General features: G+C 54.2%; 10 protein-coding genes across 10 annotated transcripts; 5 read left to right on the top strand and 5 right to left on the bottom strand.

Moving 5' to 3' along the window:
* Positions 1-274: 274 nt before the first annotated feature.
* CCM_07627 (uncharacterized protein) lies at positions 275-1350 on the top strand (the record flags this gene model as incomplete). Its single annotated transcript, XM_006672768.1, has 3 exons — positions 275-633; positions 687-885; positions 952-1350. The coding sequence occupies 3 exons, from the start codon at positions 275-277 to the stop codon at positions 1348-1350; spliced, it is 957 nt and encodes a 318-aa protein (XP_006672831.1).
* A 907-nt stretch (positions 1351-2257) lies between these two features.
* Positions 2258-4765, top strand: CCM_07628 (DNA damage response protein RcaA; the record flags this gene model as incomplete). The annotated part of the gene is made up of 3 exons (XM_006672769.1): positions 2258-2291; positions 2460-2697; positions 2749-4765. 3 exons carry the CDS (start codon positions 2258-2260, stop codon positions 4763-4765), a joined length of 2289 nt encoding a protein of 762 aa, XP_006672832.1.
* A 228-nt stretch (positions 4766-4993) lies between these two features.
* CCM_07629 (Cytochrome b5) lies at positions 4994-6040 on the bottom strand (the record flags this gene model as incomplete). Its single annotated transcript, XM_006672770.1, has 1 exon — positions 4994-6040. The coding sequence occupies one exon, from the start codon at positions 6038-6040 to the stop codon at positions 4994-4996; it is 1047 nt and encodes a 348-aa protein (XP_006672833.1).
* A 1691-nt stretch (positions 6041-7731) lies between these two features.
* On the top strand, positions 7732-9782 carry CCM_07630 (long-chain fatty acid transporter; the record flags this gene model as incomplete). Its single annotated transcript, XM_006672771.1, has 3 exons — positions 7732-7738; positions 7800-8563; positions 8634-9782. The coding sequence occupies 3 exons, from the start codon at positions 7732-7734 to the stop codon at positions 9780-9782; spliced, it is 1920 nt and encodes a 639-aa protein (XP_006672834.1).
* Positions 9783-9994: 212 nt separating this feature from the next.
* Positions 9995-13031, bottom strand: CCM_07631 (uncharacterized protein; the record flags this gene model as incomplete). Its single annotated transcript, XM_006672772.1, has 2 exons — positions 9995-11157; positions 11210-13031. 2 exons carry the CDS (start codon positions 13029-13031, stop codon positions 9995-9997), a joined length of 2985 nt encoding a protein of 994 aa, XP_006672835.1.
* A 1655-nt stretch (positions 13032-14686) lies between these two features.
* On the top strand, positions 14687-16978 carry CCM_07632 (uncharacterized protein; the record flags this gene model as incomplete). Its single annotated transcript, XM_006672773.1, has 1 exon — positions 14687-16978. One exon carries the CDS (start codon positions 14687-14689, stop codon positions 16976-16978), a length of 2292 nt encoding a protein of 763 aa, XP_006672836.1.
* A 1534-nt stretch (positions 16979-18512) lies between these two features.
* Positions 18513-20214, bottom strand: CCM_07633 (DnaJ domain protein; the record flags this gene model as incomplete). The annotated part of the gene is made up of 3 exons (XM_006672774.1): positions 18513-18683; positions 18745-20009; positions 20109-20214. The coding sequence occupies 3 exons, from the start codon at positions 20212-20214 to the stop codon at positions 18513-18515; spliced, it is 1542 nt and encodes a 513-aa protein (XP_006672837.1).
* Positions 20215-21211: 997 nt separating this feature from the next.
* Positions 21212-22779, top strand: CCM_07634 (squalene synthetase; the record flags this gene model as incomplete). The annotated part of the gene is made up of 4 exons (XM_006672775.1): positions 21212-21267; positions 21324-22377; positions 22439-22600; positions 22651-22779. The coding sequence occupies 4 exons, from the start codon at positions 21212-21214 to the stop codon at positions 22777-22779; spliced, it is 1401 nt and encodes a 466-aa protein (XP_006672838.1).
* Positions 22780-23501: 722 nt separating this feature from the next.
* On the bottom strand, positions 23502-24948 carry CCM_07635 (oryzin precursor; the record flags this gene model as incomplete). Its single annotated transcript, XM_006672776.1, has 4 exons — positions 23502-23677; positions 23727-23922; positions 23986-24285; positions 24343-24948. The coding sequence occupies 4 exons, from the start codon at positions 24946-24948 to the stop codon at positions 23502-23504; spliced, it is 1278 nt and encodes a 425-aa protein (XP_006672839.1).
* Positions 24949-26497: 1549 nt separating this feature from the next.
* Positions 26498-26680, bottom strand: CCM_07636 (uncharacterized protein; the record flags this gene model as incomplete). The annotated part of the gene is made up of 1 exon (XM_006672777.1): positions 26498-26680. One exon carries the CDS (start codon positions 26678-26680, stop codon positions 26498-26500), a length of 183 nt encoding a protein of 60 aa, XP_006672840.1.
* Between the last annotated feature and the right edge of the window lie 1311 nt (positions 26681-27991).

Raw genomic sequence — 27991 nt, forward strand, 5'->3', positions numbered from 1 at the left:
TCAAACTGGAGACGTTCATCTTGGTAGCGCCGTCCGTGACACGACAATCTCGGGCCCAGCCTTATTGGGACAGAGAAACATCATGCTCTCCGTGGAGAACATGTGACAAGCATTATGTTCCTCTACCCCAATCCCAGCTCCCACGAGGCTTCCGCATCGACTTGCAACCTCTGACAAACTCAGTACCGAAACATACTTCGTTATACCGTCCTCTTCGCCAACGAATGCCGAGATAACGATTCGAACCTTGGTAGACCCTGTAAGATCTGCGACAATGTCGTCCAAATCCACCGCGACCAAAAAACCCACGAGCACATCAACGCTCCCCCCTCTACACAGCTTCCCATCAACATGGACGGCACCAGAGTCATGCTTCGCAAGCACCAACTACTACCGAGTACTCTACGCCGACGGCGGTGGCAGGTTCGTGAGCAACATGTACGGCACGCCGACGCCCGTCTTCACCGGAAACACACCCTCGGGCGACTGCTTCCCTCCTTCCTTTACCATCAACGTGCCATACCTCACGGATGGGAGCGCCTGTCCCGCCGGCTACACCCGCGCCTGTGCGACAGCAGGATCTGCAAAGGCAGGCGAGTCAGCGGCTGTTAGCACCTTCACGTGTTGTCCCAGGTTAGTCTTGGACATTCATCAAGGTTGAGAGTCGCGATAAAAAAATCTAACAGTATCAGTGTTACTGGTAATGCATTCTCCTTCATGTGCAAGGATAACCAATACGGTTGCCACGCTACTGCGGCCTCGGGCGGCATCGTTTGGACGGGAGTCATCACAGACCTAGGCGTCACACCGGCCACGGAGTCACCAGTGACACGCACACCATCGACGAATGAGGGTATTGAAGCTTGGGGGATCAAGTTTCTCTCGGTACGTGAAGTGCGGCTGCTCATGCCTTGCTGCTTCGACATGTCCTAATCCGTCTCATCTGTGTAGGTTGCACCGGGGTCAACCGCCACGAGTATTCCCACTCCGAGTCAGAATGCGAGCGACACGGAAAACCAGGGGACACAATCTGCAGACAGTTCAGCGAGCCACGGGAGTCTATCAGGCGGCGCAATCGCCGGTATTGTTGTTGGAAGCATTGCTGGTGTTGCGCTCCTCGCCGTCGGCGCGTTCCTGCTGTACCGCAGAAAGAAGTCTCCCGGGCCGCAATATTATTCTCCCGCTCCTGGTAAATACCCCAACCAACCCGGAAATGATCCCATATACCAGCCGAGTTCTCCCTCACCCGGACCCGGCCAGATGGGCTCAAGCTACCAACCCAGCGAGATGGAAGCGACGTCGCACACGCAGACACGCCCTCAGCAAGCGCCCGTTGAACTGAGTGCATAAAGACGAGTTTGGAAGTTTTACTTATATATTTATCCGCATTTTATGGGGTGACATGATTGAATTGGGGTAAGAGATGGAGGAAGCATATATTCGGATCATAATTCGCGTTGAGTATTTTTGTTGGCTTTTGTGAGTAAAGTCTGGTTCTTGTGACAGCCGAATTTGGGTATCCTTGAACTTAGCTAATTATGCGATACGTTCCAATAGCTCGTAATTTGAATTGTGACTGTTGTGCATCTCGTACAGCAGCCGAATTCCGGGTCTATGTATTCGCCCTCCGTTATGGGAACAGGCCGGTTTCTTGTTTTATTTGTATTTATTTTATTTTTTCAATAAAACGCCGAGAGATATAGGTAGATGCCCTCTCGTGTATGTATAACGGATTATCTACCACTTCTGGTACAGCCAGCCAGAGATCCATCCTCATGCACACCTCCTCCCGGTAAGGTCCCACTACAAGGTCTCGAATTTATTCATCTCGAGTCCACGGCGAGGGTCTGTCGTCGCATCTCCATGTCTCACCTTACTAGTAGAGGAGAGGCTTTTTGCACTGCGGATCAACGAGCATCTGGCGGAAGCGGACTGCTTCCTCCAGACGAGAATGCAGGACAGTGGCGTGGAAGTAAGTCGTTCGGTCCGAGGCACAGCTTTACAAAGAGAGAATGCATATTTCCTAAACAAAATGGTAGCATATGCAAGGGCCTGCATGCATTAACTATGTAGGAGCCATCATCAATGCTTTGTGTAATCTGTACTTGTCAAGCTGCCAGGCACCAAGACACGTGAATTGGCGTTGAGTGCGAGACGCGCCATCGCGTCCCCGCAAAAGGTAACGGCTCACGCACCTCGACACAACATCATGGCGGTCCATTAAGCAAGAGGCGCTAGCAGTTATTGAGCCGTTGCCATGTGGCTGCTGGAGAATGAAGAGGCTTTCCAGGGTACGGACATACTTCAAAGGACATATTCTGTTGGGTGCTAATTGCGATGCCAGGTCGCCGGCTGTGGTTGCGCCCAGGAAAGACGTATCTGTTTGGACGCACGGTGGCCGAAGGTGATGACTGACTTTCAATCACGCTGATAGTTGGCTGATACTAATGCCAAAACAGCCGGTCAACTAGCAATCTCGCACAATACGATTTCCCGCAAACATCTCACCATCACCATCGACCGCGTCGGCGACGGCGACGCCCTGCACCCATCTCGGCGCTCCAAAATCACAATCGAGGACCTCGCGACTAAAATCGGTACCGTAGTCAATGGGAAGAAGCTGAAAGGCACAAAATACGTCGTCGAAAATGGCCAGGATGTCGAGATGACGATGGGAAAATGCCCCAACAAGTTTCGGTATCTCTTCCACATTCCCGATTGGTTGCGTCGCTAACCCAATTCTGACAGCCTGACTTGGAAACTGGTCGCATTGACCTTTTCTTTTTCCAGCAAGGAACTCCAGGCGAAGCCGATCAACGCCCTTCAATCACGACTGGAGCAGCTCGACATAAAACTGCTAGTCGACTACAACGTAGACTTTACGACGCATGTTGTGGCCAAGAAGCGCAACACAGCCAAGGGTCTCCAAGCACTGATCAATGGACGATTTATCGTCACAGAGTCGTTTCTAGATGCAGTAACACAGGCCGCGGACCCAGTTGACGATGGGAATGGCTCACAGACATGCGCCTTGGAGCAAAATTTCGACGAGTCATGGCCGGATCCCATGAAGCACCTGCCACCTCGTGGTGGTGAGCCGTTTGAACATCCCGACGAAATCTACACACCAGACCCGGGTAGATTAGATCTTTTTGACGGATACACCTTCATATTTTATGATGCGACGCAATATAACAACTTGCTCGCTCCCATAACGAATGGAGGAGGCAAAGCTTTGGTTGAAATAGTCAAACCTGGCGAGACCTCGTCTGATGACTTTGTCCGATACGTCAAGGGGGTAGCTGGCGAAAAAGGTCTTGGCAGCTTTAATGATGGAAGTGAAGGTAAAGGTGTTGTGGTTGTGCGATATCTGCCAACAAAGGGTGAGCATGTGCCGTGGTACACAGATTTCATTACAACCGTCTCTCTAAGGCTAGATCACCGCCCTATCGAGCAAAATGAGTTCCTCGAGGCTATCTTGATCAAAGATGCCAGCATGCTTCGCCGGCCACTCGAGGTAGAAGAGCAATCAGGAACATCGGCGATCCCATCGCAAGCTCCCCAGTCTTTGGGCGATTCTTCCTCTGCCGCTGCCGCTCCTGCTGCCGGTCCCTCTGCCGCAGTTGAAGCAGAACCCACTACCAGAAGGCCTAGAATGCGGAAGCCGGTGAAAAGGCGCTTTGCGGGGTTTGATGATGGCTCAGACATCGACATGGACGAGGTAAAACCGCCGGCTGTGCAAGCAATTCCGCCAAATGACGTTGTGGAAGAAAGTGGCTTGTTTGTCTCGCAAGAACCTGACCACCCCCCTGAGGATCACTCAACCATCACACAGAAGAGAAGTGCACCCGCGGAAGATGATCTTATGGAAGGGATGGCGCCAGCCGCGGCCAGATTCAAGCGACAAAGAATAGCTATGGGTAACAACTTTGCGTCGGAAGCCCAAGAAATGCCTCCACCAGAGCCACCAAAGCCCATCAAGAAGGAGAAGAGGGAAATAAATATCCTCGCCGAGGCTGCCAGGCACCGTCAGGAGCAGGAGGCTCGCGCAAGAGCGGAGCAAGAGGATCTCGCGCAGCTGCCCGACGACATTGACCTTGCAGAGATTCGACGACTGAATATTGTCGAGGAGATTGAGCTCCGCAAACCCGAGAGCACAATGCGCTCTAGAGATCAGGATGTTGCTGATGGTCGCTGGAATCCGAAATGGAACGGCATCCAGAACTTTAAAAAGTTTCGGCGCCGGGGCGAAGTAGTTGGGAGGCAGCCCGCCCGGACAATCATTGCCGTTGACGAAGTACAGAGTAAGAAATTCGGCGTGGGAGACAACTACTGGCTTGAGGAGGAAACAGCGCCACGTTCAAACTTGGGCACCAGATTGCAGTCAGCGCTTCGAGAAGACTCGCCGCCGCCCATTTCAAGAATACCTAGCGGTCTCGGTCGGAACACGCACAAGGGTAGCGAAACGCCTGCCAATGTCAATGAGGGCGGCGATTCCGAAGACGCAGAAGAGGAGGCAGACTCCCAGCCACCACGCGGCTCCTATGGGCGGAGGACTGCCGCTCAGGGGACCGCCGGCTCCGGAGGCAGCCGCAGCCAGTCGTCGGCGCAAACGTCGCAGAGCTTGGGTAAGCGAGCAGCAGCCAGCACACTCTCTGGCCAGTCGTCAAAACGGCAGCGGCTACCACCGCAGCCTATCCAGGTGGACGACAGTGAAGATGACAGTGACGATGAGCTCAAGTTCCGGTTTGGCAGGAGACGTTGAGGGCATGCTATGGTGACTAGCGCACACGAAATAATCTATAATTTCAAAGTCACGACGCACCGCACGTTGATGTACATGATGAAAGAAACACGGTTCTATAACTGGGGGTATCTCTTCTATTCTGATTGAAATTGCCCGTGCGACGCGAAAGCAGTACGCCAGGAGCTTTCCGTCTAACCAAAACGCCCAATATATATACATGCAAAGTTGTACCAGTGGCAGAGCTGCTTAATCCATCGCTTCCATGTCGCTCTGCGGCGGGCCAGCGGAAGGCTCGGGCTCGTCGACCAGGATGCCGACCAAGCACGCCGTCAGCATGTTCTCGTAGTTGACCCAGGGGTGGACCTCGCCAAACAGGCGGGTGCCGTCGCGCGCGGCGCCGCGCATGAGCTCCGGGATGCCGCCCGGGTGAAACTTGGCGTACGGGGTGACGTTGTAGACCTTGCCGCTGAGGGCCATCCAGGCGTCCTTGCCCTTGCGGCCCGTCTGGCGGCGGAGCATGGACGGGGTGACGCGCAGGTACGGGGTCGACGCGTCGACGCCGCGCAGGTCGGCGCTGGGGCCGCCTGATAGGCGCGCCCAGTCGAGCGGCGAGTGGCCGGGCTCGAGCGTGACCTGCCGGCTCGGCTTGGAGGGCATCGACGTGTGCGTGGGCGGCGGGGCGAGGCCGCCGCCGGTGATGGAGGAGGAGGAGGATGGACGGCCGCGGTTGGGGACGGGCCCGCGCGCGCGCTGGGCCGAGTTGGCGGCGGGGAACTGGCCGAGCGTGGGAGGACGCGCGGGCGCAGAGAGTCGCGGTGGCGGGGGAGGCATCATGGACGAGGCCGATGCGGAGGATGATGTGGAAGCGGTTGGTCGAGGTGGCGGCGGCATCGACTCGGTCGAGAGGGAAAAGGTCGGCGGCGGCAGCGGCATGCTTGCAACTGGCTGCATGGCCTTTGCTTTCGGCGTCGTTGGAGACTCGGGCTCCTCGTCTTGCCCGACGGCGATGAAAGGTAGTTGCCCAATGGTGAGCGTCGGTATCGGCGGCGGCGGCGGCGCGGCGCGATCGGCCTCGTGGGGCTCTACCATGGTCGGGGCGGCCGGTGCTAGCGGCGGAGGAAGAGTTGGCGGTGTCCGTTTCGACTGGTCTTGTTCGTCGCGCCGGCGCGCATCAGATATCGTGGCCGGACTGCGCCGCAGCCACGAGAGGAGCGTGGATGGGAGCCATGACGGCGGGCGGATGATGACGTAGACAACAGAGGCGACGAGGAGGGACAGACCGATGAGGCCCATGGTACAAAAAGAAAGTGCGCGCACTTGGAAAGAAGAAGACGACGAAGAGGCTGAAAAGGAGAGGCTAACGGCACAGAGGCGCGTTGAAGAGAGGGTTTGCGGCAAAAGGGTCGGTTTCTGGTGATGGATGGGGGAAGGGTGGGAGATTTTTAGCAGGAGCTGACATTTGCTGCGACCTGGCTGTTGGTGGGGTGCGCGATACGGAGGGTTTAACACCAGTGAATATATATCTATATATATATGGGTGATTTAAATTCTCTTCTTTATTCAAACCTCGTTTATTGCTCTACTACATCGTCTGGCTATCTTTTATTTGTCATTTTCGTTGATGTGCTTAATTTACCTGCTATGCGTATTTCACATTCATCGTTCATGCGTAGAGCAGGTAACGGAGAGGCCTCTCGTCGTTGAATTGGCTCCATGGAATTAATTGACCAGTCGGGTTGATTCAAAAGGAATGAGAAATTGCGCAAGTTGACTACGGCAGAAAACGAACGAAAATAAAGTAAAAATAGAAAACAAATGGAGAATAAATGGGAAAAGCCTCAAATACGAAACTGGTCTCTAATCGCTGCTTCCGGGCGCTAACAACGAGGTCAGTCTGCTCTCTCAGCTACGCGAGTTGTATTAATTCGTATTTTAATTCACAATTTGAAACAAGCTAGATATGATGACAACTTCACTGTAGCATCAGGGATTAAGCCACCTCGATCCATAAACCCACTACCTATGTGTGTTGAATAGGAGCAGTTCCGTGTCCGGCTCGGCCAGCGGCTGGGTTGGTTGTTCCGCATCTCGGTCAAGTGCAGAAGTACTTTTTACCATTCAAGCTTGTCCAACGGGGTTGCCTAGTTATAGCGGACAAGGAGCGGGAGCGGACGACGGGTTGCGTGCCCGGCCCTGTCGCACGGTCAAGATGGTGGTGATCAGAGAGGGGCTACATAGTAGTAGTAGCTAGCGCTGTCCAAAGTGATGGATCACGCTGGTCTAATACATACAGTAGGTGATATTCTTTAGCAGAATTGGTCCTGAATGGCAGCCATCTCCCGTATATAGAGCCCAACCCCTTTTGTATGGCACAGCCACTGACGCGGATACTTGGCGATCCACGAGGAACCAAGACACGTAGCGGAGGTGACAGAGACCAGCCTTTGCAACCTCGAAACAACAATGAACATGTTAGTTAATAATTCATTAATGCACTCGCCCCCCTTGATACTCCGCTCGCCGCAAGCCCACCCGGGGTAGCTGCAGTTGAATGAGGGGAACTGAGGGGTCACGAACAAGAACAAGCCCTTCGGCAAGCTTCTGCCTCGGCTTCTAAGCTAGATCAGGCCAAGCAAGCTGTCTTCCTCGTTGAGCTGCGGCTGCGGCAGCTCCACCGCCCAAGTATATAGTCGTGGTACATGGGTCTCTATATATTAATATATACTGGGTAATAACCAACGAGACACGGGCGGACAAGAGGTTAGTTTCCGAGTTTTTTCTACTTCATGGGCTGATCATCTCTTGTTCTTGGACATTTGCCGTATTTTTTTCGGTTCTCTTCTTTACTGATTATTCCTCAAACGTTGCGAGAGTTGATTGTCGACTCAACCATCCAACCCCGGCTCACCTTGAGCCTCTCACCTGCGCCTGTCTCACTCGCCTTGCCAGGGGAAACAAGTTTTGCCCGCTTCCTATTCGCCGCCATGTCTTGTACGTACTCTGGAGACAAACCCTTTTTGTCCCCTTTGTCCTTTTGTCTGACCCATCCCAGCCGTGCCCCTCGCCATCGCCGTCCCCGCGGCCGTCGGCGCCGCCGCCTACCTCAACGCCCGCTCGTCCTTTTGGTACGACGCGCTGATGCTCGGCGGTATCCTCCGGGGCGTCGCCGGCATCGTCTACGGCGGCTGGGCCGACCGCCTCAACCTGTTTTACGCCCTCGAGGCCCGCGCCACCAGCCCCAGCCACGCCGACAAGACGCTGCTGCTCCTTGACGGCGCCGGCGCCGCCTACAGCTACCGCCAGCTCTACGACGGCGTGCTGCGCTACGGCGCCTACCTGCGCGCCCACCTCGGCGTCCGGCCCGGCGACGTCGTCGCCCTCGACTTTCAGAACTCGGACACCTTTATCCTCCTCTGGTGGGGGCTCTGGAGCATCGGCGCCAAGCCCGCCTTTATCAACTACAACCTCACCAGCGCGCCCCTCGCCCACTGCGTCAAGTCGTCCACCGCCAAGGTCTGTCTGGTCGACCCGGCCGTCGCCCGTCACTTTGACGACGAGCTTGTGCGCCGCGAGACGCCCGGCGTCCAGATTGTCGTCTTTGGCGAGGAGCGCCAGGGCGCGGCGCGCTCGTCCGAGGCGGTGCGTCGGCCGGACAGCGACCGCTCCGACAAGGCGTCTGGCAGCATGGGCATCCTCATCTTCACATCAGGCACCACCGGCCTCCCCAAGGCCGCCATTGTCTCCTGGGCCAAGCTCATCGTCAGCTCCAAGTTCAGCGTCAATTTTCTAGGACGAGGCAACGACATCATGTACACGGTAAGACGCTCATCGCCCCCACGTCCGGTGCTTCTATTCCTACAAGAAACGAGCTAACAAACGCGGGCAGTGTATGCCTCTATACCATGCCTCGGCCTCGATGCTTGGCTTCTGCGCCACCGTCATTGGCGGGAGCACCCTCGCGCTCGGCCGCAAGTTCTCGACCAAGACCTTTTGGCCCGAGGTGCGCGCGTCCAACGCCACCATGATCCAGTACGTCGGCGAGACGCTGCGGTACCTCCTGGCCGCGCCGCCGCAGCGGGACCCCGTGACCGGCGCCGACCTCGACAAGGCGCATTGCGTCCGCATCGCGTTTGGCAACGGGCTGCGGCCCGACGTGTGGAAGCGCTTCCAGGAGCGCTTCGGCGTCGACACCATTGCCGAGTTTTACGGCGCCACCGAGGGCACGCTCGCCACCTGGAACCTGTCGAGCAACGACTACGGCGTCGGCGCCATCGGCCGCGCCGGCTGGCTCCTGCGCACCCTCGTCGGCCGCGACACGGCCCTCGCCGAGATGGACTGGGCCGCCGACGCACCCGCCCGGGACCCGGCCACGGGCCTGTGCCGCCTCGCCGGGCCCAACACGTCGGGCGAGATGCTGTTCCGCCTCCCCGACGGGCCCGACGACCTCGAGGCCCGCTTCCAGGGCTACTTCAACGACAAGCAGGCCACGCACGCCAAGATCCTCCGCGACGTCTTCCGCAAAGGCGACGCCTGGTTCCGCACCGGCGACGTGCTGCAGCAAAACGGCGACGGCCTGCTCTTCTTCATGGACCGCATCGGCGACACGTTTCGCTGGAAGTCGGAAAACGTGTCTACCGCCGAGGTCAGCCAGGTCATGGGCCTGCACCCTGCCGTGCGCGAGGCCAACGTCTACGGCATTGAGCTGCCGCACCACGACGGCCGCGCCGGCTGCGTCACCGTCTGCTTCGACACCCCGGTGCCGGCCGATGACACGCTGCGCAGCCTTGCCGGCCACTTGCGGTCCACGCTGCCCGCGTATGCCGTGCCCCTGTTCCTCCGTGTCGTGCCGGAGCTGGGCGCCGACACGACGGGCACCAACAAGCAGCAAAAGTACAACCTGCGCAAACTCGGTGTCAAACCATCCAAAGCCGCCGGCGAAGGCGGGGCTGCCATGTTCTGGCTCAAGGGCGACACGTATATGCCGTTCGGTAACAAGGACTGGAAAAAGATTGAGACGGGGCGGCTTAAATTGTAAATATAAGCGAAATCCTGGAGCCCTTTCGCAGGGTATATACATCCTAAAATGTTTAATACACAATAATGGCATATCACAATCTATACTTGAGATTTACTTCATACACCACGGATAGATCTAAACGGCGTATAACGTATGGATCATGCAAGGTAATCTATAGGAAACGACACAATAGTCAATCTTGTAAGAAACAAGTCAAACTGAAAGCCGTCTCACTCAGTCAGAAGCGGGTCATCCTTCAGCACCCCCAACAAGCTTTCAATCTCATGTCTCGTAATCTTCATCAACTCATCTGCTACCTGACCTGTGACAAGTGCATACGCGTACAACAGCGCGTAATCCTTTTCGCTAATATCGAGTGCAGCCGGAGTCTTCTCTCGAAACTCAAAAACTTTGCTTAAGAACCGGTCGCGCGCGCGGGCGATGCTCGGGATCGCGGCCGTCAGCGGGTATTCCAGCATCGTGGAGCTGGCCAGTACCTGAAAGATGTGACAGATGCGGTCACACAGCACAGCGCGCTCTGGTGCTGTGAACTCAAGTAACGCACGCTCACCAGCAGAGAGACTCGCTTTACGCTGCGTGACTAGACTCATGGAATAGAATCCATCTAGGATGCGGTTGACGCTGCCCAGAATGCGCCCATTGGCTTCAAAGGGAAAAGGGCCGCGTAGCTCAAACTCGGACGCGGCGCTGTGTCGGAGGGATTCAAGACGGTCGGCGTAGCGCTGCAGCGCGACTTGCTCGCCTGACTTGAGGTAGCTTTGAGAGCAGTCGGAGCGCAATAGGATGGCGAGCGGTCCGCGGCGCCAGATGAGGCCCATTTGCAGAAATAGCACCGAGATACCCTCTTTGAACTTGAGGCGCGCAGATATCGGCCAAACGAATCGACATACAGCAAGACCCCATAAGATGCCCGTGCAAACAGAGATGACACGATGAGTGACAATCTCCATCATTATGGGGTGGATACCGCCCTCATCTTCATCATTGTCATCGACCTTTTGGCTGAGGGAATAGGCATACAGAGTCGACACGTTGTATGCCAGAATTGTCATGCGCCCTAGCGGTGCACGTCCACAAGCCACAATGAGATAAAAGTTGAAGAAGGCGACGAAGCTTCCCAAAATGGCAAGTGCAGCGCCGTTGCCTTGGCTGACCATCCAGTTGAACAGCGAGAAGAAGGCACCTGCAAAAGTCCCCATGAATCGAGCCCATCCAGTGGTGTTGGAGGCTCCGACTGTCATGGAGCAGACAATCATGAAGGACAAGAGACCCCATTCGCCGCGATAATGGTTATACATGTCGCGCGTCGCTTCAATGAATGCAAGCATACCCCAAAGTGCGGCGCCGATGCCAACTTTTAGACCAAACAAGACTATCGAGCATTAATTGGCTGTCTCAATGGAAAATTCTTCGAGATCACTTACCATCATCACTCGCCATCCTTCGCAAGAGCTGAAGGATGGCTTGTGAAAGTATCGATAAGAGTCTGCTTGCATTAGGAGCTGCGTCCCACTTGTATGTATCTCGCCGTTCCCGCATGGAACGCGGAATTCCCGCAGGTACAGCGGACTTTCTGATCGGCTTTACCAGAACTTCGGTCTCTGACACGTCAAAGGGCAGCGCTGCCAGGTCAGGGCCATGTTTGCTCGTCTTCCACCACAGTAGCCAGCGCCAACTGCAGTGCTTCCGGTCATAGCTGTGCTTCAAATCCTCCAAGACGTCTAGGTAGGTCTTCATCTCTTCACCAAAGCTCTGCAAAGTAAATGAGAAATGCCCGCAAGCCGCAGCGACTTCTTCTAGCACAACTTGGGGGTGGCCACTGTCGTTTTCTTGACGAATGCGGTGATACAAACTTTGCAACGCATCTGCACGCGCGCTATTGAATATGTCCAGGCCTTTCGTTAGCTCCTCGCGTAACCCTTGATTTAGTTGAATGGCGTAGTCAGGAGCACCGGCAAACGGCATTTGGGTCAAGACCTGGCACAATATGCTAGAGAGATTTTGCATCGGATGTCTGACCTTGTCAGCAAAATCCGCGAAAAGTCGAGCAGCGGCACGAAGGTCCGGGACGTCCCTAGGGCCGGCCCCCGTCGTTTCGGAGCTTTCAGTAGCGACGAAAGAGAATGGATCGATATCTCTGGTAATATATGGCGTTGTTGCTGAGCTACTATGCATCTGAAAAAGAATCGCGTCGCGGCCATCGCCATTCAGCAGCGCAAATTGAGCTTTGGCGGCGCTGCGTAGTGCTCCGATCGATTGAGCTAACGTCTCTATAGATCTGACTGTTGATCTTTCGAGGCGGTAAATACGGACATGGCCAAGCAAGTAATGCTCGAATTTGGCTTCGCGGAGGTGTTTCAGCATAAGAGAGTGCGCTTGAGAGTAAGCGTAAGAGTCTGGGAATTCGGGTTGAGTGGCCGTTTCGTTGGAGCTGGCTAAAAAACTGGCAGTTGCATCGGAAAGCATGCTACCTAGTGAGACTGAGGATTGTATGACGGATGCTCGCAGAAGCTGACGTGCAGAGACACGCCAGAGAAGCAAGTTGACGACGGCGGTGCAAGTGATGCCCATGACGAGCATCTTGAAGACTTGTACGATCTTTTGATTCGAAAACACGTTATCAATGACTGCCGTTTCTTTTGTCAAGACAGATATGATGGCAAGAGAAGCCAGGGTGCTGGCGACGTTGACGAGTGGATTGTTCATGCGCTGCTTGGTCCAGCCCATCAGACCAAAGCCACCACCTATGAAGACGACGACGACGACGAGGTGAGCGAGGGTGACTAGTCCGAGGGAGGAGCCAACAAGTACAGAGGTGGTCATGGAAAGGAGAGACACAAGCTCGGCATACGCGACGGCAACAATGGCGATAAGGATGGCCTCAATCATGGATCCGGTTGAGCGAGCAGCGTGGAAGTAGACTGTAATCGTGGCCACGACATGCTTTCCATCGGGCTTACCGAGAAAGTCGGACAAGAAGGGCACAAAGGTGGCCATACTCGCCAGTGTGTATGCAATTGTGCATTTCAAGACACCGCGGCCAGGGGTGGTGTCAAGCCAGTGGAGGAAGCGCGAAGCAGTACTGAAGGTACTCTGTACCGTAGTATCCATCAGCTGGGTCATGGACCATCGTCGACGTGCCGCAGGGGCGCGGCCATCAAGAAAAGCCCCGACATGGCCAACAGCTGGTGACGCAACATCGGCGTCTAAGGTTCCGTCGTCGGTTGGCCTTATGGGAGTGGCCATGTGAAATGTGGTTGTGGCATAGGCAGAGGATGAGGAGTTGGAGAGTGGAAGAAGGAGATAGAGATGTTGATTCCGTAGGCACGTACGTAGTTATAGAGGGCGAGGTGGTGCTGATGCCATACGTGTTTGGGTAGGAATTGGTGGTAATGATGTATGATGAATGCAAGGTGAAGCATGACTAGTTAGGTCAGGTGTGGCGGTGGGCGGTGGCGGGGCTGGCGCGCTTGCGGTTCAAGGCAACGAGTGTGGCAAGTGGCGATTAGATTGCCTTGGAAGTAGTGTTGATAGAATAAATGATGGATGAAAAATTGAATACAATCCGTAGAAAAGAAAGAACCCAAATAACATGTTAGACGAGAACAGGCAAATCATCATTACTGATGACGAGTTTCTTTTGTCTGATAGAGCGCTCGTCTTTGATATGATGTTGTTGGCCGGCTATAGAACTGGGTTATAACTGTCTGATTTCTTGCTGTGTCTAGTTTTTTACGTTTCTATTCCTGGGCATATATTTCTTCACCACTCATGTATGTATTGAGACGGGCGGTAGACTTGATGATGTATTGTGTCGCACGATGGAACTGCATAAAGTTCTGGGGAAGCAAGTTGATAGAATCGCAGACCACATGTGCTACCTAGTAAGGGCAATCAAACAAGCAGAGAAAAAGCTAAATACAGTCCAAGGGTCAGGCCCGCCGTTGGGCAAGAGCAGGGCAGGTGATGGAGAAAGCATGTGGGATATAGCATAGAATAGCAAATAGTCCATCATTCCGTCAGTCAATGCAGTTGCAATTATGTGAGTTTATGCAAGTCTAAATCGAGGCTATTATATCAAGCCCAAATATGACAGGCAGCCTTTAGGTACCTAGGTACTTCAAAAACGACCACAAAGCCCACAAAGCAGCCACTGAGAGAGCCCCCCCAGCGTTCGTCGCAAGACGGTTAGTGGGGTTCTAGTTAGCGCGAGCACAACTGAAAGCTCCGGGGACGCTGTGTCACAAAGTAAACAAAGAGCCAGATAGAGAGCCAAGGTAAACAAACCAGAGTTTGTGTTTGACGGTCGAATGGGTTTCTCTTGTCAGTTGTTTGGCTCAGTTGGACGTCATTCACCTCGGACTGTACATTCTTGTTCTCACTGATCGATGGCTGCAACGTCACAATCTAGGGACTTGCGTGCATAGGCCACGATGCTATAACAAAACAAAAGCTGCAAAACACAAATATCCCGACATACGGACGTACATAGGAGCAAGACATCCAATTCCTCCATGGAAGTCCGTACCGGCCGCGGTGCATCCCCTGTAATAAATGCCCTGTGACCCCCTGTAGCCCACCCGTCGACAGTGGAGCCACCCGCCCAAAACTGGGCAGCCCCTCAATTGACCCAATTGACCCCCCTATTGAGACTGCTGTAATTTCGAGGTACTTGCTGTCGCAGCCAAACGACAACCCTGTCTCAGGTCACTCGCCTGCCTGCAGCCATTTGCCGTTGCACCCACTGTGCTCGTCTCACGCCAGTGCTGAGATGGTGTGCACATCATCCTCCCATCGCCCTCCAAAGTACGGAGCACACACACTACTATGCCGCTACATTAGTCGCGGCCCGTGATTGTTTGGCTTTGGCCTAAAGGTGAAGAAAGAAACGTTTGACTTTCATGCACCTGCCAGCTTACATCCTCGCCGCTTCACTGTCCGCACGACCTGCTCCGGCCACGCGCAACCTCAACGAACGATACCAACATCCGCGCCCCCCTCTGCCGCCGCAGCGTCGCGGCCGTCCTCGTCAAGCCCCTCCACCACCTTCAATCCCGACTCTGGAACGCTGCTCGTCCACGTCCAACACAGACAAGACCGGCCTCAGTCAGCCCCTTCGTCAGACCATCTTTCCCTCTCTTCGCACTCCGGCCGCCTGTGCCTCGTCCACGTATTCGACTCAGCGACACAGCCTCCAGCTATATCCACCCGCCGCTGCCCTGCATCCCGTCCTTGCCGCCGCCGCATTTCCTCTCTGGCCTCGCCGTCAGGATGACCACTTGGTAACGCCTGGCCTCAACCACAACACTACCTCTGCGCGCCTCACCATGCCGCCTGGAGACAGACCAAGGCAGCCCCCCTCCGTCGTCCGAGCCGCCGCAACCCGTACAGCCCCCCTCACCCCAAAGGTTGCCTCCAAGGGCACTCCTGTTCTTGGTTCGCTCGCCAGGAGACCGCCGCAAGGGACTGCCAACACGCTTGCCAATGAAGTCGCCTCTCCCGTCTCTGCCTTTCTTGCTACGAATGTGACCCCTCGCACCGGCCATAGGCAGACCCGTGTCGACAGCACCAACAGCACCCCGACTACTACACCGAACCCGGATAACCGCGCCAATGGATGGGATCGTGACAGTCCGCGTCCCAGCGGGCTAACCACTTCACCGGAGAGTGGACTCAAGCCATCCGAAATGCCGCCCGATGCCAACGATTCCAACAAGTTCTTCTATGCCAGCGACGCCAAGAATCTGCAAACCCCTGGCCAGCAGCGCCAACCGGCACCCGCCGCGCAGAAAGGACCTACCTTCTTCTACGCCAATGCTACTCTCAACAACGTTGCAGACCTCTCAGCGACCAGCACACCACAGCCTGCGCCTCTACTCTCCCCTTCTAATATGAATGCACAGGATCCTTCCGCTACCAAGTTCGTTTACGCGAATGGAACGCCCGAAATGGAATCAAATCCAACCTTGGCCAGCTCCACCTCGAATTCTGTCTTGTCCTCGGGGCCTCGTTTACCGCTCGGAAGCCGTCCTCCTCTGGGTTCCTCTGCCACTGTCATTGGCCTTGTTCAGCGTCCTACATCACCTTTGAAGCATACTTCAACGCCTCTGCCAGTTCTGAGTCCTATCCTGAGAACTACCTTATCGCCCCCATCGCCAATCAGATCGCAAACGAGCCCACCTTCCACTAATAGTGTTCAAAAACTCGAAAGCCAGCGTGGAACGAGACGAGTCAGCATTGAGATGCCACCAAAATCCCTCCGACGGCAGTCTCGAGCCAACGGCAACCCCGGTCCCGAGCTGCAGTTACCTCCCAAAATGACAACATCGCCCAATCTTTCTGATAGTGTGTCACCACCAGCCAGCCCCGGCATATTACAGACATCCATGACTATGGCTTCGCTTTTGCATGCCGCAGAGGAACAGCAGGTTTCTGATGATGAAGCAGACGTCTTGTCGGAACCGCAGAGTCCGAGCAAGTCACACTTCTCTGATGGTGTGAGCGAACTCGTCGCCAACGCTCGCAGAGAACGCAAGGTTCAGGATCTTGAGATCACAAACGCATCACTGGAAGCCATCAACAGAACGCTGGAGAGGCAACTTCGAAAACAGACTGCTGAGCTACGTCGCTATCGCCGTCTTTCTCGCTCCGGTCGACTGTCTCTCACCTCTGCGCCAAACAGCCGCGTGGTATCGGAAGCTCTCACCGACCCGGCCGTGGATCTTTCTGAACTCAGCGAGAACAACCAGACCGATGAGGAAGACGAGGAATTCGACGACTCCATTGAAGAGTCTGATGTTTCCATGGCCGACACTGCATCCATGTCTGTCATTTCCATGGGCGCTATGCGTCGCAAACGTGACGAGAAACGTTTACAGCTTGACCTTACAAAACACCAAGAACTTCTCATTGACAGCCAAAAGATGAACCAGAGCATAAAGCGCTGCCTGAGCTGGACCGAGGCACTGATCAAGGAAGGGCAAAAAGCCCTCGAGTATCATGTGCGCGTTTCCGATGTCGAATTTGGTGGCCATATACTCGCACCCGTCGATGAAGACGATTACGACTTGTCTTCCCAAAATGTTGATGACCACGACATGACGGTGAAGGAACCAGCGTCTTCATCACCGCCAAGAGCTCAACCGGACCGCGACAGTGGCATCGAGCTGCCGCCAAGTGAAGACGGTTCATAACAATTACTACCGGTCACCATATTATAATCATCTACACATAATCTCTCATGCATGACCTGGTAGTCATGTATGACACACCCCGCCACTCTACTCTCTTTTCATACAGTATTCCACAACGATACCGGCCCTCCTGCGTACCCACCCCGGTTTGCCTCGCAACCTCCTCCACCGTCCGACAATCTTGGCACACTCTTCCGACGCCTTTGTGTTACTACTCTGTATATTCTTTCTATTTTGGACGGCAGTTTCTTGCGAGCACAGCGTGGCACAGCTAACAGGATGCTGGCTCTTCGTTCCGTCTCCCAGCAGGGCAGTTGTCTACTTGGCTGGGTCTCGTTTTTTTTTTCAATTTCTTTTGTTCTTACTGTTGCTGGATGCACTTCTTTTTTTGCTCATTACACACACTACTGCACACTATTGGCTTTCTTTTTGTCCTTTTTATACACCAGATACCCTTTTCTCTCGCATGCAAAACACACGCATACATACATTTGGAAGCATCACCTTATTTTAGCTGAGAGACAGATAATTATTCGCTTAGCTAGTGTTCCTTGCTCTGTATTCGCCATCACTTTTCTTGAGTCACTAGATTTACCGTCTGGCAAATTATGGGTGCAAACGGCTGGGTGGTACATAGACGGATATTGGAAAAGAATACACAATCGAACATGGCTTGATATCTAGTGAAGACTTGCTAAATGTCTCTCGCCACAGGCTTATGCCTAGGTATTTTGGGCTTCTTGGGCAAACTCGGAATTGAGGCACGCAACAGCGGCCTCCACAACGCTCATCTAGTGGCAGCGCTGCCAAAGAGTCTCTGGTGGCAGCTGGCGGCCGCGGACAAGGCGGCGACGATGCTGTACATCATGATCACGCCGGCCGCGTACGCGGGCCTGCCGTAGGACGACACGCAGCGCCTCGCGTCTGCCAGCATCGTCGTGGACCTAGTGCACACGCCATGACGCCGGCGTTGGGCAACCACCTCGGGGGCTCCCGTGGCCGCTCATGGTCCCCGACGCGCGCTCACCAGCGGGCTGCCCGGCAGGCAAGCCGCCATGGACGAAGTGCTACTCGCCATTACCCACGGGCCGTGCCCCTCGGCCGGTGTGTACCCCCGGCTTGGAGTGCCTGCGGCGAATTTGAAAGTCGGGCCGGACAGGAGGGAGTGGGAAGAGAGCTTCAGCACTTGGCAGGCCACGGTAGCGAAAAGAGAGCAGTTTCTGCTGCTCAGAACATTCTAAAAGCTAATTATCATTCGAGAGGGGCGGAGAGAGGGTAACATCCCCTTTGCTTGCTGTCCTATGTCTGTCTAAAAATATCATTTCCATCTAAACACAACACCAACATACCTATCTCGTAAGGGGGCGGGGAAACTTGCAAGCTGTGACTGTTTCCTGGTGACCTCCGTCTTCTTTGTCCAGAACAGCCTTCCACAGATTCGCTATCGGGGAATATAAACCAATAATTCTAGTCAACCACTCATCAATCGTCTTCTTGTCACCGTCTGTGATTTAGAGGCCCTTTTCCCCTTCATTTATGCCTTGGAGACATTGGGAGTATCCTCGGCAGCCGACGCCGAGGGAGACCTTTCCTTAGCCTTCTTGTCCTTCTTGTGCTTGTGTTCGTCCTCCTTCTTCTTAGCGGCTTCAGCAACGAGCTGCTCGAACACGAGGTAGTCACCCTCTTCTTCGGGAGAGCGTTGGGACTAGAACAAAATAGTCAATGTTAGTCAATGAATGTTTGGCGGCTAGTAGCCCAGCACGTACCCTATTGAAGATGTCACCAATGAGAACCAGGGCGTGGGCTCGCTCCAGGCGCTTGGACAGAGGAACCTTCTTATCGTTCAGGAGACTATCGCAGACCTCGCGCAGGACGCTCTGAATCTCCCATTTGCTGCCGCGCCAGGCGGCGGCGAGGATTTTGCCCGTCACGCGACGCTCGTACTCGCTGCGCTTCTCATCGGTCCATTCCTCGCCGCCCTTTTCTTCCATGCGAGCCATGTCCTCCATGGTTTGCTGGGCATCGATGGCACTGCTGATAGTATTCCAGGTCTCCTTGACAAGAGTGCCCTTGTCGCGGAGGCGGCTGAAGAAGCCGCCAAAACCGAGGAGCTTTTGGCTCCGTAGCAGGCCTGAGGCCTTGGACACGTATGTCTGGCCGATTGCATGCAGAATGTCAATGCCAAACGATTCCATCTTGAGGTTTTCCACTTCGAGACGCATCTTCTCTTGAAATGCTCTGGTCACATCATCGCCCTTGTCCGTCTCTGTCCATACGCTGACACGGTCTCGTAGCTTCGCCGCTAGGTTGTCAACGCGCTCCTGGCGGATGCGCGCGCGTTCCTTTTCAAACGCTGCCAGCTGCTCACGCTGCTCCTTGGAGAGACCCGCTTTCTTCTTATCCTTCTTGGCGTCCTCTGCGGAGAGGGAGGCGGCCGGTGTGTTGTCATCATGCGCCTTGTCGGCGAGCGCAGGGCGCAACGGGATTTGTGTGCGGCTGTGAGAGTTGCTCGAGGGAGCCGGCGACGTCGCTTCAGACCGAGGAGCAGGGATTCTTTCTGCGGCGGCACCAGGGGCGGCGTACGCAGGAGTCTTTTCTTCATCGACGACAATATAAGGGGGAGGTGCGGTGGTGGCCTCAGCGGCGGCGGCGGCTGGTCTTTGGTCCTTGGTGGATTCCTTCATGGCCTCCGCGGTGCCGGGAAAGTCGGCTTCGTCCTTGCCGGCACCTTCGGCGGTGGTCTGCTCCGCCTCCGCAGCTTCTGCAGCAGCCTGCTCCTCTTGCATGGTGATGTCCATGGTGGCAGTGAGGTCCTTCATGAGGCTAATCTCGCCGATCCAATCGACAAAAGCCTCGCCACCGAAAATGGACGAGAAGAACTCGGCCGGGTCGGCAAACCCTTCTTGTGGCCTGGCATGGTCTTTACCATGCTTGTTGTAGGCGGCGCGGAGGTCTTTGTCGGAAAGAACCTGGTATGCTTCGCCGATGGCCTGGAACTTTTCGTGGGCGGTAGGGTCGTTGGGGTTCTTGTCTGTACGGGGAGGTTAGCTAGCTTTGGCCGGTGAGCCAGGTGAGATGCCAAGGCTAGCGAGGTGCACTCGGCGTCATCCTCTGAAGTGATCCAGCATACCCGGGTGGTGGAGAATGGCCATCTTGCGGTAGGCCTTTTTGATCTCGAGCTCGGTCGCGGTGGGCTGGACGCCCAGCGCGTCATAGTAGACCGTGTCGACAACCATTTTGGTGTGTTCGGGAGGCGGGGCAAACTATGCCTATGAAGAGTTGAGAATGCAGAATACGAAAGAGCCGTGAATATAGAGTATATACAGCGGCGGTCCGCGGCGAACGGCGAAGGCTGTGAACGGGGGATGAAAGCCGAAAGTGTAATGGTGCCTGGTCGGGAAATTTTATCTCAAGATGACCGACACCGACTGCTACGTAATTATGGAGGGGCGCGGCGAGGGCGGCCAGGCAAGCTCTCCGCCGTCATCTGTGGCGGCGCACGCACGTGAATCATGGCTGTGCAGCTGTGCAGTTGGCGGGCACAGGTTGGGCGTGGCAGTGCAAGATAAGGGATAAGGACAGCTACTCGCTCTGGGCGACACCGCAGAGCTCTGGCCAGGTTTGCACATCCTTGTACGAAGCCCTTGTGGCTCCAAGACGCGCCGTGGATTCCTGTGTTCCTTCGTATATGAGCTGTTCACGTTGCTAGCCCATGACCGTGGCATCTCAATCACCGGATGTGGTCAAGTATATATAAACCTGTCTGATGTCTACTGCTAATCTCGTCTATCGTCATTGAGATCTTGAGCCTAATAAATAGCCGCAGGCTGCAGGCTCCGCCGTACTCGTTCTCGTATCAGCGGCAGATCTGCCAAATCCTACGCTGTAGAGCTCACTGGAGGGCGGTGAAAAGTTCCACTGCAGGTCCTGTAGCGCCAATAATACAAGTGCTGATTTTGGTACCCCACTCCACGTGGAGACATTTTATAATACCAGGTTACCTCACCCCTTTGGTACAGGTTTTCTTGCATCTCGTTTTTCTCTCCCGACCTCGTCTTCCAGCTTCCCTTCCCCTCGCGATCCTGAGGCCTCTATCTCAGCCACGGTTCGCACATTATAGCTCTTCTCAGCTAGCATCTGGAACATTGAGTCATTCGCTTGATTCATACTACTTCCTCCTTGATTGCTGTGTCCTGCCGTACCAACAACGTCAACACACACAGAACCGACACAATGGGCGCTCTTTACTATCTGATGCATCCTAACCAGCTGCGTTCCATTATCCAATGGTACACCTCACTAGCATGACCCGTCCCATGGTTGAAACGTGGCTAACATCTTTTAGGAAGCTTTGGCACGAACCGGTTCACAAGCGAGACACCAGCAAGGAGTCCGAAACCCTCAAGGAGAGCTTCCGCTACCTCAACATGACCAGCCGCAGCTTCTCCATGGTCATTCAAGAGCTGAATCCCGAACTTCTTGTCCCCGTCGCCCTCTTCTATCTCGTCCTTCGAGGCTTGGATACTATTGAGGATGACATGACGATCCCTCTCGACACCAAGACCCCTTTGTTGCGCAACTTCCATGAGACCATGGAAGTCGATGGCTGGCAATTCCACGAGAGCAAGGAAAAGGATGCCGAGCTGCTCGAACACTTTGACGTTGTCATCGCCGAGCTCAAGAAGCTCAAGCCTCAATACTACGAAATTATCAAGGACCTCACCCGCAAGATGGGTAACGGCATGGCTGACTACGCTGCCGATACCGACAAGATTGAGAACGGTTTGCAAACTATCGAGGATTATGAACTTTACTGTCACTACGTCGCCGGTCTCGTCGGAGAGGGTCTGACGAGACTCTTTGTCACCTCCGAGCTGGCCAATCCCAAGCTCGCTGAGAGACCCACGCTGACAGAGTCAATGGGCCAGTTCTTGCAAAAAACCAACATTATCCGTGATATCCACGAGGACTGGGTCGATGGCCGCCGCTGGTACCCCAAGGAGATCTGGAGCAAGCATGTCGATAAGTGGGATGACCTCTTTGAGCTTTCCAAGCGCGAGCAGGCCCTCAACTGCATCTCCGAAATGGTACTCGATGCCCTCAAGCATGTCGAAGAGTGCCTGTTTTACATGGCCGGCATGCGTGACCAGAGCTGCTTCAACTTTGTCGCTATCCCACAGACCATGGCTATTGCCACTCTGGAGCTCATCTTTCGCAATCCTGCCATCCTCGAGCGCAACGTTAAGATCACAAAGGGCGATGCCTGCCAGATCATGCTCGAGAGCACACAAAATCTCTTCACGGTATGCGAAGTTTTTCGCAATTACATTCGCCGCATTCATAAGAAAAACGACCCGCGCGACCCCAACTTCTTGGCCATTAGTGCCCGATGCGCCAAGGTAAGCCGACTGAACCCTCGTCAACCCATCCTGCATTGCCCATGTGCTGACCATATTACAGATTGAGCAGTTCATCGAAACTTTGTACCCCAAGCAGGATCCTACCAAGCTGAACGCCACCAACAAGAAGAGGCAATTGGACCAGCCTACCGCCGATCCTGGTGAGGGCTTTGTTATGTGGATGGTTGTCATTCTATCCCTCGTTTTCATGGCTCTTCTTATGGTATGTTTCAAAAGAGTCTCCCGCTGGATTAATGGCTGACTAAGTGACAGGTTGGTATTGCCTGGTTCTTCGGAGCCGATTTCTCATCGACATTTACCGACGTGAAGAAGCTCTGGACCAGCCTCGACGCCCCCAAACCTCCCCAACCTCTCGCCGGTGCTGGTCGCGACGAGTTGTAGGCTTTCTGTATACTATATGCATGTCGAAATTTTTCTTCTTCAACCCCCATTTCCTGGCCGTCAGGGACACCATTATATACGCACTACATACCATGCGAGTCCCCTTTTCTCACGACAGTCGCCATCTGTCTGAACGGGCTTCCCGATTATTATTTTAACGAGACTAATTATACTACTAATGCCATTTTTATACCCGCCCTTGGGGGCAACGCTATTACGGTGTAAGTCATTCTTGTCTCAACACTTGGAAAATGTACGAATCTGTTAGCACGGATGTCAAATTGCAATTCAGTCCTTTCATGACTGTGGTTGTGCCGAAGAAGTGCTTATATCAATCTTGCTCTAAGCCTGCTCTTGCGAGTGGGCACGACTCGGAGCTGGCCTCTCGTCTTTGATGAAAGGCGTCTCCCTGTTGGAAAGCAGACACCCTTTCACCTCGAGCCTACTTTTCTGTAGAAATAGTTTCATATTATCCGTACTTGTCACCTTTCAGTTGTTGGTCCTTGTGTAGTTGTCTATTATTGTGCCTGAAACAGGCTGTTATAGTACCATGAATATGACGCTTTCGTAACAGTATCTATCTACATGACTCAAATGCCAAGCAGCAGACACTAAGATGTACATGGAAATGCCCGGTATCAAGATACGTAGGCTATGGTGATGTTTGCTAGGGGTCTGCAACCAAGTTTCTTCTTTCTGATTCCCACTCGTGCATCCCGTTTCTATCTGCTGCCATTGTTGGCAATGCGGTTGGTGGTTCCCTGTTCGTTGCCACGAACCCGAGCGCCCGTCTGGCCGGCGAGGTTCTTCATCAGATCCTCCACCTGCGAGGGCTGCTGCTCATCGAGACCCCGGAGTCCCATGAGGTAGGCGGCGAGACCGGCGACGTGGGGGGAGGCTTTTTGAAATGTTAGCAAGCTCGCGCATGAATCGTGATGAGTTCTTACCCATGCTGGTCCCGCTGAGAACCTTCGAATCCGTGTTGGAGGCGATGCCAACACTCAGAATGTTGACACCCGGGGCAAAGATTGCGACGGAAGAGCCGAAGTTGGAGAAACTGGCCTTGGCATCGTTCCTGACGTCAATGGCACCAACGGTGATGGCGTCGGGGGCAGAGGCAGGGGATGTGGTGGATGCATCTTGCTGTAAGCCCATATGTAAGTATATCACTTTCAATTGCAAACGTAAGGGGTACGGGGTACATACGTCCTCATTGCCAGCGGCGACGACGGGAATAACGCCAGCTTGGGCAAGCTGCGAGATGGCAGTGTTGATGGCTCTCGAACGCGGACCGCCCAGAGACATGTTCATAACGGCTTTGCTAACGTTCCTTTCAGCGACATCGTTCATGACAAACTGGAGACCCTTCAGAACACCAGAGTTGGCGCCGCCACCACTCGCGTCCAGGACCTTGACGCCCAGAAGTTCGCATCTCTTGGCGACACCGTAGGTAGCACCACCAATAGTGCCGGCAACATGAGACCCGTGGCCATTCTCATCCGTGTCCTAGATGATGGGTCAGCACAGTTGTATACGAACAAGGTATAATTCCTTTAGACATACAACTTGGTTAACGAAATTGGCAGCCGAGCGGGCACGTCCCTCAAATTCGACGTGAGAGGGGAGAATGCCAGTGTCGACAATGTAAACAGTAACACCTTGGCCGGCAGACTCGTCGAACAGATAGTTGCTAGGGCCATTGGTAGCGTGGGAGAGACGAGCAAGGCCAGGAGGGGCGTTGATCTGTGAAATGACGACCTGAGTGTGAACCCGTGTATCAGCCTCGATGTAAGAGACTTCCTCCGAGTTGTACATTTCCATGAACATGTCGTCGTCGGCATCCAGGATGCTGGCGCGCCACTTGTTCATGCTGAGCGAGTTGACTTCAGTGGACAGAGGGTTGCCGCCGAGCCCACGCTTGCCGAGATTGCGTTTTCTGAGGGCGGCAGCAAAGGATGCCTCTTTGGCGTCGATGGATGTTGAGTTGAAATCCTTGTTGTACACGACAATGTAGCGGTTAGGGATCATGTTGGTGACGGCAACATTGGCATTGCTGACTGGGAGCCTAAACGCCGTCGATTCGGGAGGGTTGGCAATTCTACCGGGGGCAGCGATGGCAAGGCCAAGAAGCAGAAGAAGAGAGGTGAAACGGTAGTGTAGTTGCGTCATGGTGAAAAATATGCTGTGTAATCGAGTATGGCGCGTATTCAATACCGAGTGGCTCGTATAAAAAGAGGCCGAAAAAGCGAGGGCGGCTGGCTATGGCAACGATGAAGAGACAAAAAAAAAAAAAAAGAAGAATAAATGGAAATAAAAGAAAGACCAAGAATAGATTTGGAATTGTTGGCCCAGCCAAACAGAATAGAAGGGAATGAAAGAAAGACCAGCCAAAACCTCTACTACACTGGACAAAGGACAAAGAAGACTCGGTGGGAAGAGCGTGGCGGCAAGAGGAGGGAGGATACGCAGTATAGAAATAGAGAAGAACAGACGGGAATAAGAAAAACATGCCAAGGCTCAAAGCCCCAAAGAAGAATCAAAAACCGACGAGATATAATGGCATCGAAGTTCTGAAGCAGGACCCCGTCCGCTGGAAACTCTCTTTGGCCGATTTCTGGGGCAAGAGGCAGAATCGTGGTGGGCTGGTCAAGGGGCCAAGACAGTGACAGGCGGGCGCGCGTATGTACACAACGGGGGAGGTGGAATATCGCCGTCATGCTGGCTAATAATAACAGAGCAGCGCAGCGTAAAACCTAGGTACGCTCAATGTGCACCAAGTGAGGCCATGCCTAGCCGCTGGCTGGGCGGGCGGTGGTGCGACGTGTAAGTGTGCGTGGCTGATTCGTCCAAGGGCGGCGTCGTTGTGTCTGGGGTTGACCCCCCTGGTCCTGGACCGATGCGCGATACAAAGGCCGGGAGATGACGCTAGCAGTAACCATAATTCATCAAGGGGGGGGGGGGTACTCGCGGACTTGTCAGAGGCTGCGGGATGCATGGTTTCGAATACAGGACGCCTCAAACGACTAGGCCTCCAGGGGCGTGATGGAGGAGGGGGTGTCGAAGTCGCCGATAAGAGCAGGCAGTAGCATTTCTGTCCCTTGGCCGGCTATATTCGTATTTCGTCCACGTTATCGGGGATTCGTTTTCAGGGATTCAAAGGTGAAGCAAGCCGGGTGCTGATCTGGGGGCGCCGCGCAAGTGATTGGCCGTGACTGGGCGTCTGGCGCTTTGCTGGACCCAGCGCGTTTTGGCGCTGGTGTGTCACCGAGCGAATGATTGGACCCTGAGCAACCATGATTGCAGATTGATGGAATAGATGATTGTTGATAATTTAAAACGTTGCAGAACACGGGCGAAGCGTAAATGTCACTGTTTGCAGCACGAGGGGCATGTATACCTACCTAGTGGCACTGTGCTATCGATACTGTACTGCCCACACTGTGTTTGTTCATCCTGTTGTAAGGTTGTCAGTCTGGGGAAAGGCACAGTCGATAGAATCAGGAGCCAAAGGCTTCCGGTTCGGCCGCATAATGATGCATTGCATGCGTTGCATTTTAAGTATACATAGCTATCCCGGCTAATAAACAGAACGACCATGCAAAGCCTCTGCTGCTTATTCATTTTTTTCTTCATTCCCGATTTTCTAACTATCTGCACCGCAAGTGGACGACTTCATCAGGGGTCCACGCTATGCTATCGATGCTATGGTGCACGCGACCTATGCTATCTGCACCTGTGTTGAGATGAAATCCAACTTTGCAGCCAAGCCGTCTCGCAGCGTTTCGGGTCTCTGGGGATAGTGACATCTCGCCGACGGTGGCTGCTGGGGCGTTGTGCCCGTTGCTTGTCGTCGCTGGAAATACACGACTACAATGAGCGCCTCGAGGACGCAAAAGGCCATTCATGGACCCCTTTCTTTTACAGGCTCATTAAGGTCCTTAGTGGCTATTCTCGTCTCTGCGATGACTTCGTCCATCACCAACTACCTCATGGAAAGCATCAGAGGCCCACCTCTCTGATGCGAAACTCTGCCCACCCCCTACAAGCCACACCGCCGAGGTGACGCATCATTATATCAATAGTCGTTTAGCTACACTTGGCTTTTTTTGAAACTTGACGACGATAACGTGTGATGCGACTGCACGGGCCAAGCCTGACTACACCAGTTGACCAGCGATGCTGCGTGGCTTCTCTGCGAAGTGGACGCAAGACAGTGACAATGACAAAGCATGTCACAGGCTGGCGGTGGAGGACATGTTGGAAGGAGAGTTGTCATCTCGATGCTTCAAATGTTTCGACGCCGCGTAATGAAGGTCCGATGTTGTGTCAAAGGCAGAGGAGCGACAGTGGCTTGCATGCCCTCATAAACCAGCACAGCTAATCAGAAACGTAAATCAGGATCGGCAGCAGTTAGAACATCTCCATGTGTTGCTGTTATCAATCGGGTGGCGAGGCACGTGGCAAGACCATGCAGGTATCTCCAGGTATATAGACTGGCGCGGCAATAAAATGACGACCGGTTGCGGTGCTTGGGTGCTAAGTGTGCGAGATTGAGGATCGCCAGCACGTTGGTATTGTATAACGTGAAGAATCAAGAATCAAGAATCAAGAGAGAAGTCAAGAGGATAAATGTATGTAGACCAGGAGCTGGCGCACTGTTCGGTGATAGATGGGAAATGAGAGAGCGCGTGATGTGGTGTCGTGGCACGGACGGGAGAATGGAGTTTGGGGCGTAAGAGAGGCGACGAGAGGACACACTGCTTTGGTAGAGGCCATGATAGTTGCAAATAATTGCGATGATGTCCGTAGTCATTGTGCTGGTGCTGGTACATGGCCATGGCCAGCAGCGCCTGTTGTGGTCACGATGCGGAGGGAGATGGACGGCGGGCGAATTAGTGCTGAGGAGACGGAAAGAGAGGAAAGAGCGCAAAGAGAGGCAGGCTAAGAAAGCCAAGGTAGAAGGCAACGTGAACTTGTGAAGAATTAAATGAAAAAAAAAGCGCGGTGAATATTGGACGAATAAATGCAGTGTTGAAATCATCTGTACATAGGTAGGTAGTTAACGTTACCGACAAACAAGATAAGGTAGCGAGTAATTCGTACCAAGTGGGCGGCATCACCAGATCGTGCCGATGGGGCGCAGCTAAAAAGGCGGGAGCCATCGCTGGCATGGCTGGGCAGCAGGACGCGACGCAGACCAAGCAAGGCCTGA

Source organism: Cordyceps militaris (assembly GCF_000225605.1).
Source record: "Cordyceps militaris CM01 unplaced genomic scaffold CCM_S00006, whole genome shotgun sequence".
NCBI lineage: Eukaryota > Fungi > Ascomycota > Sordariomycetes > Hypocreales > Cordycipitaceae > Cordyceps > Cordyceps militaris.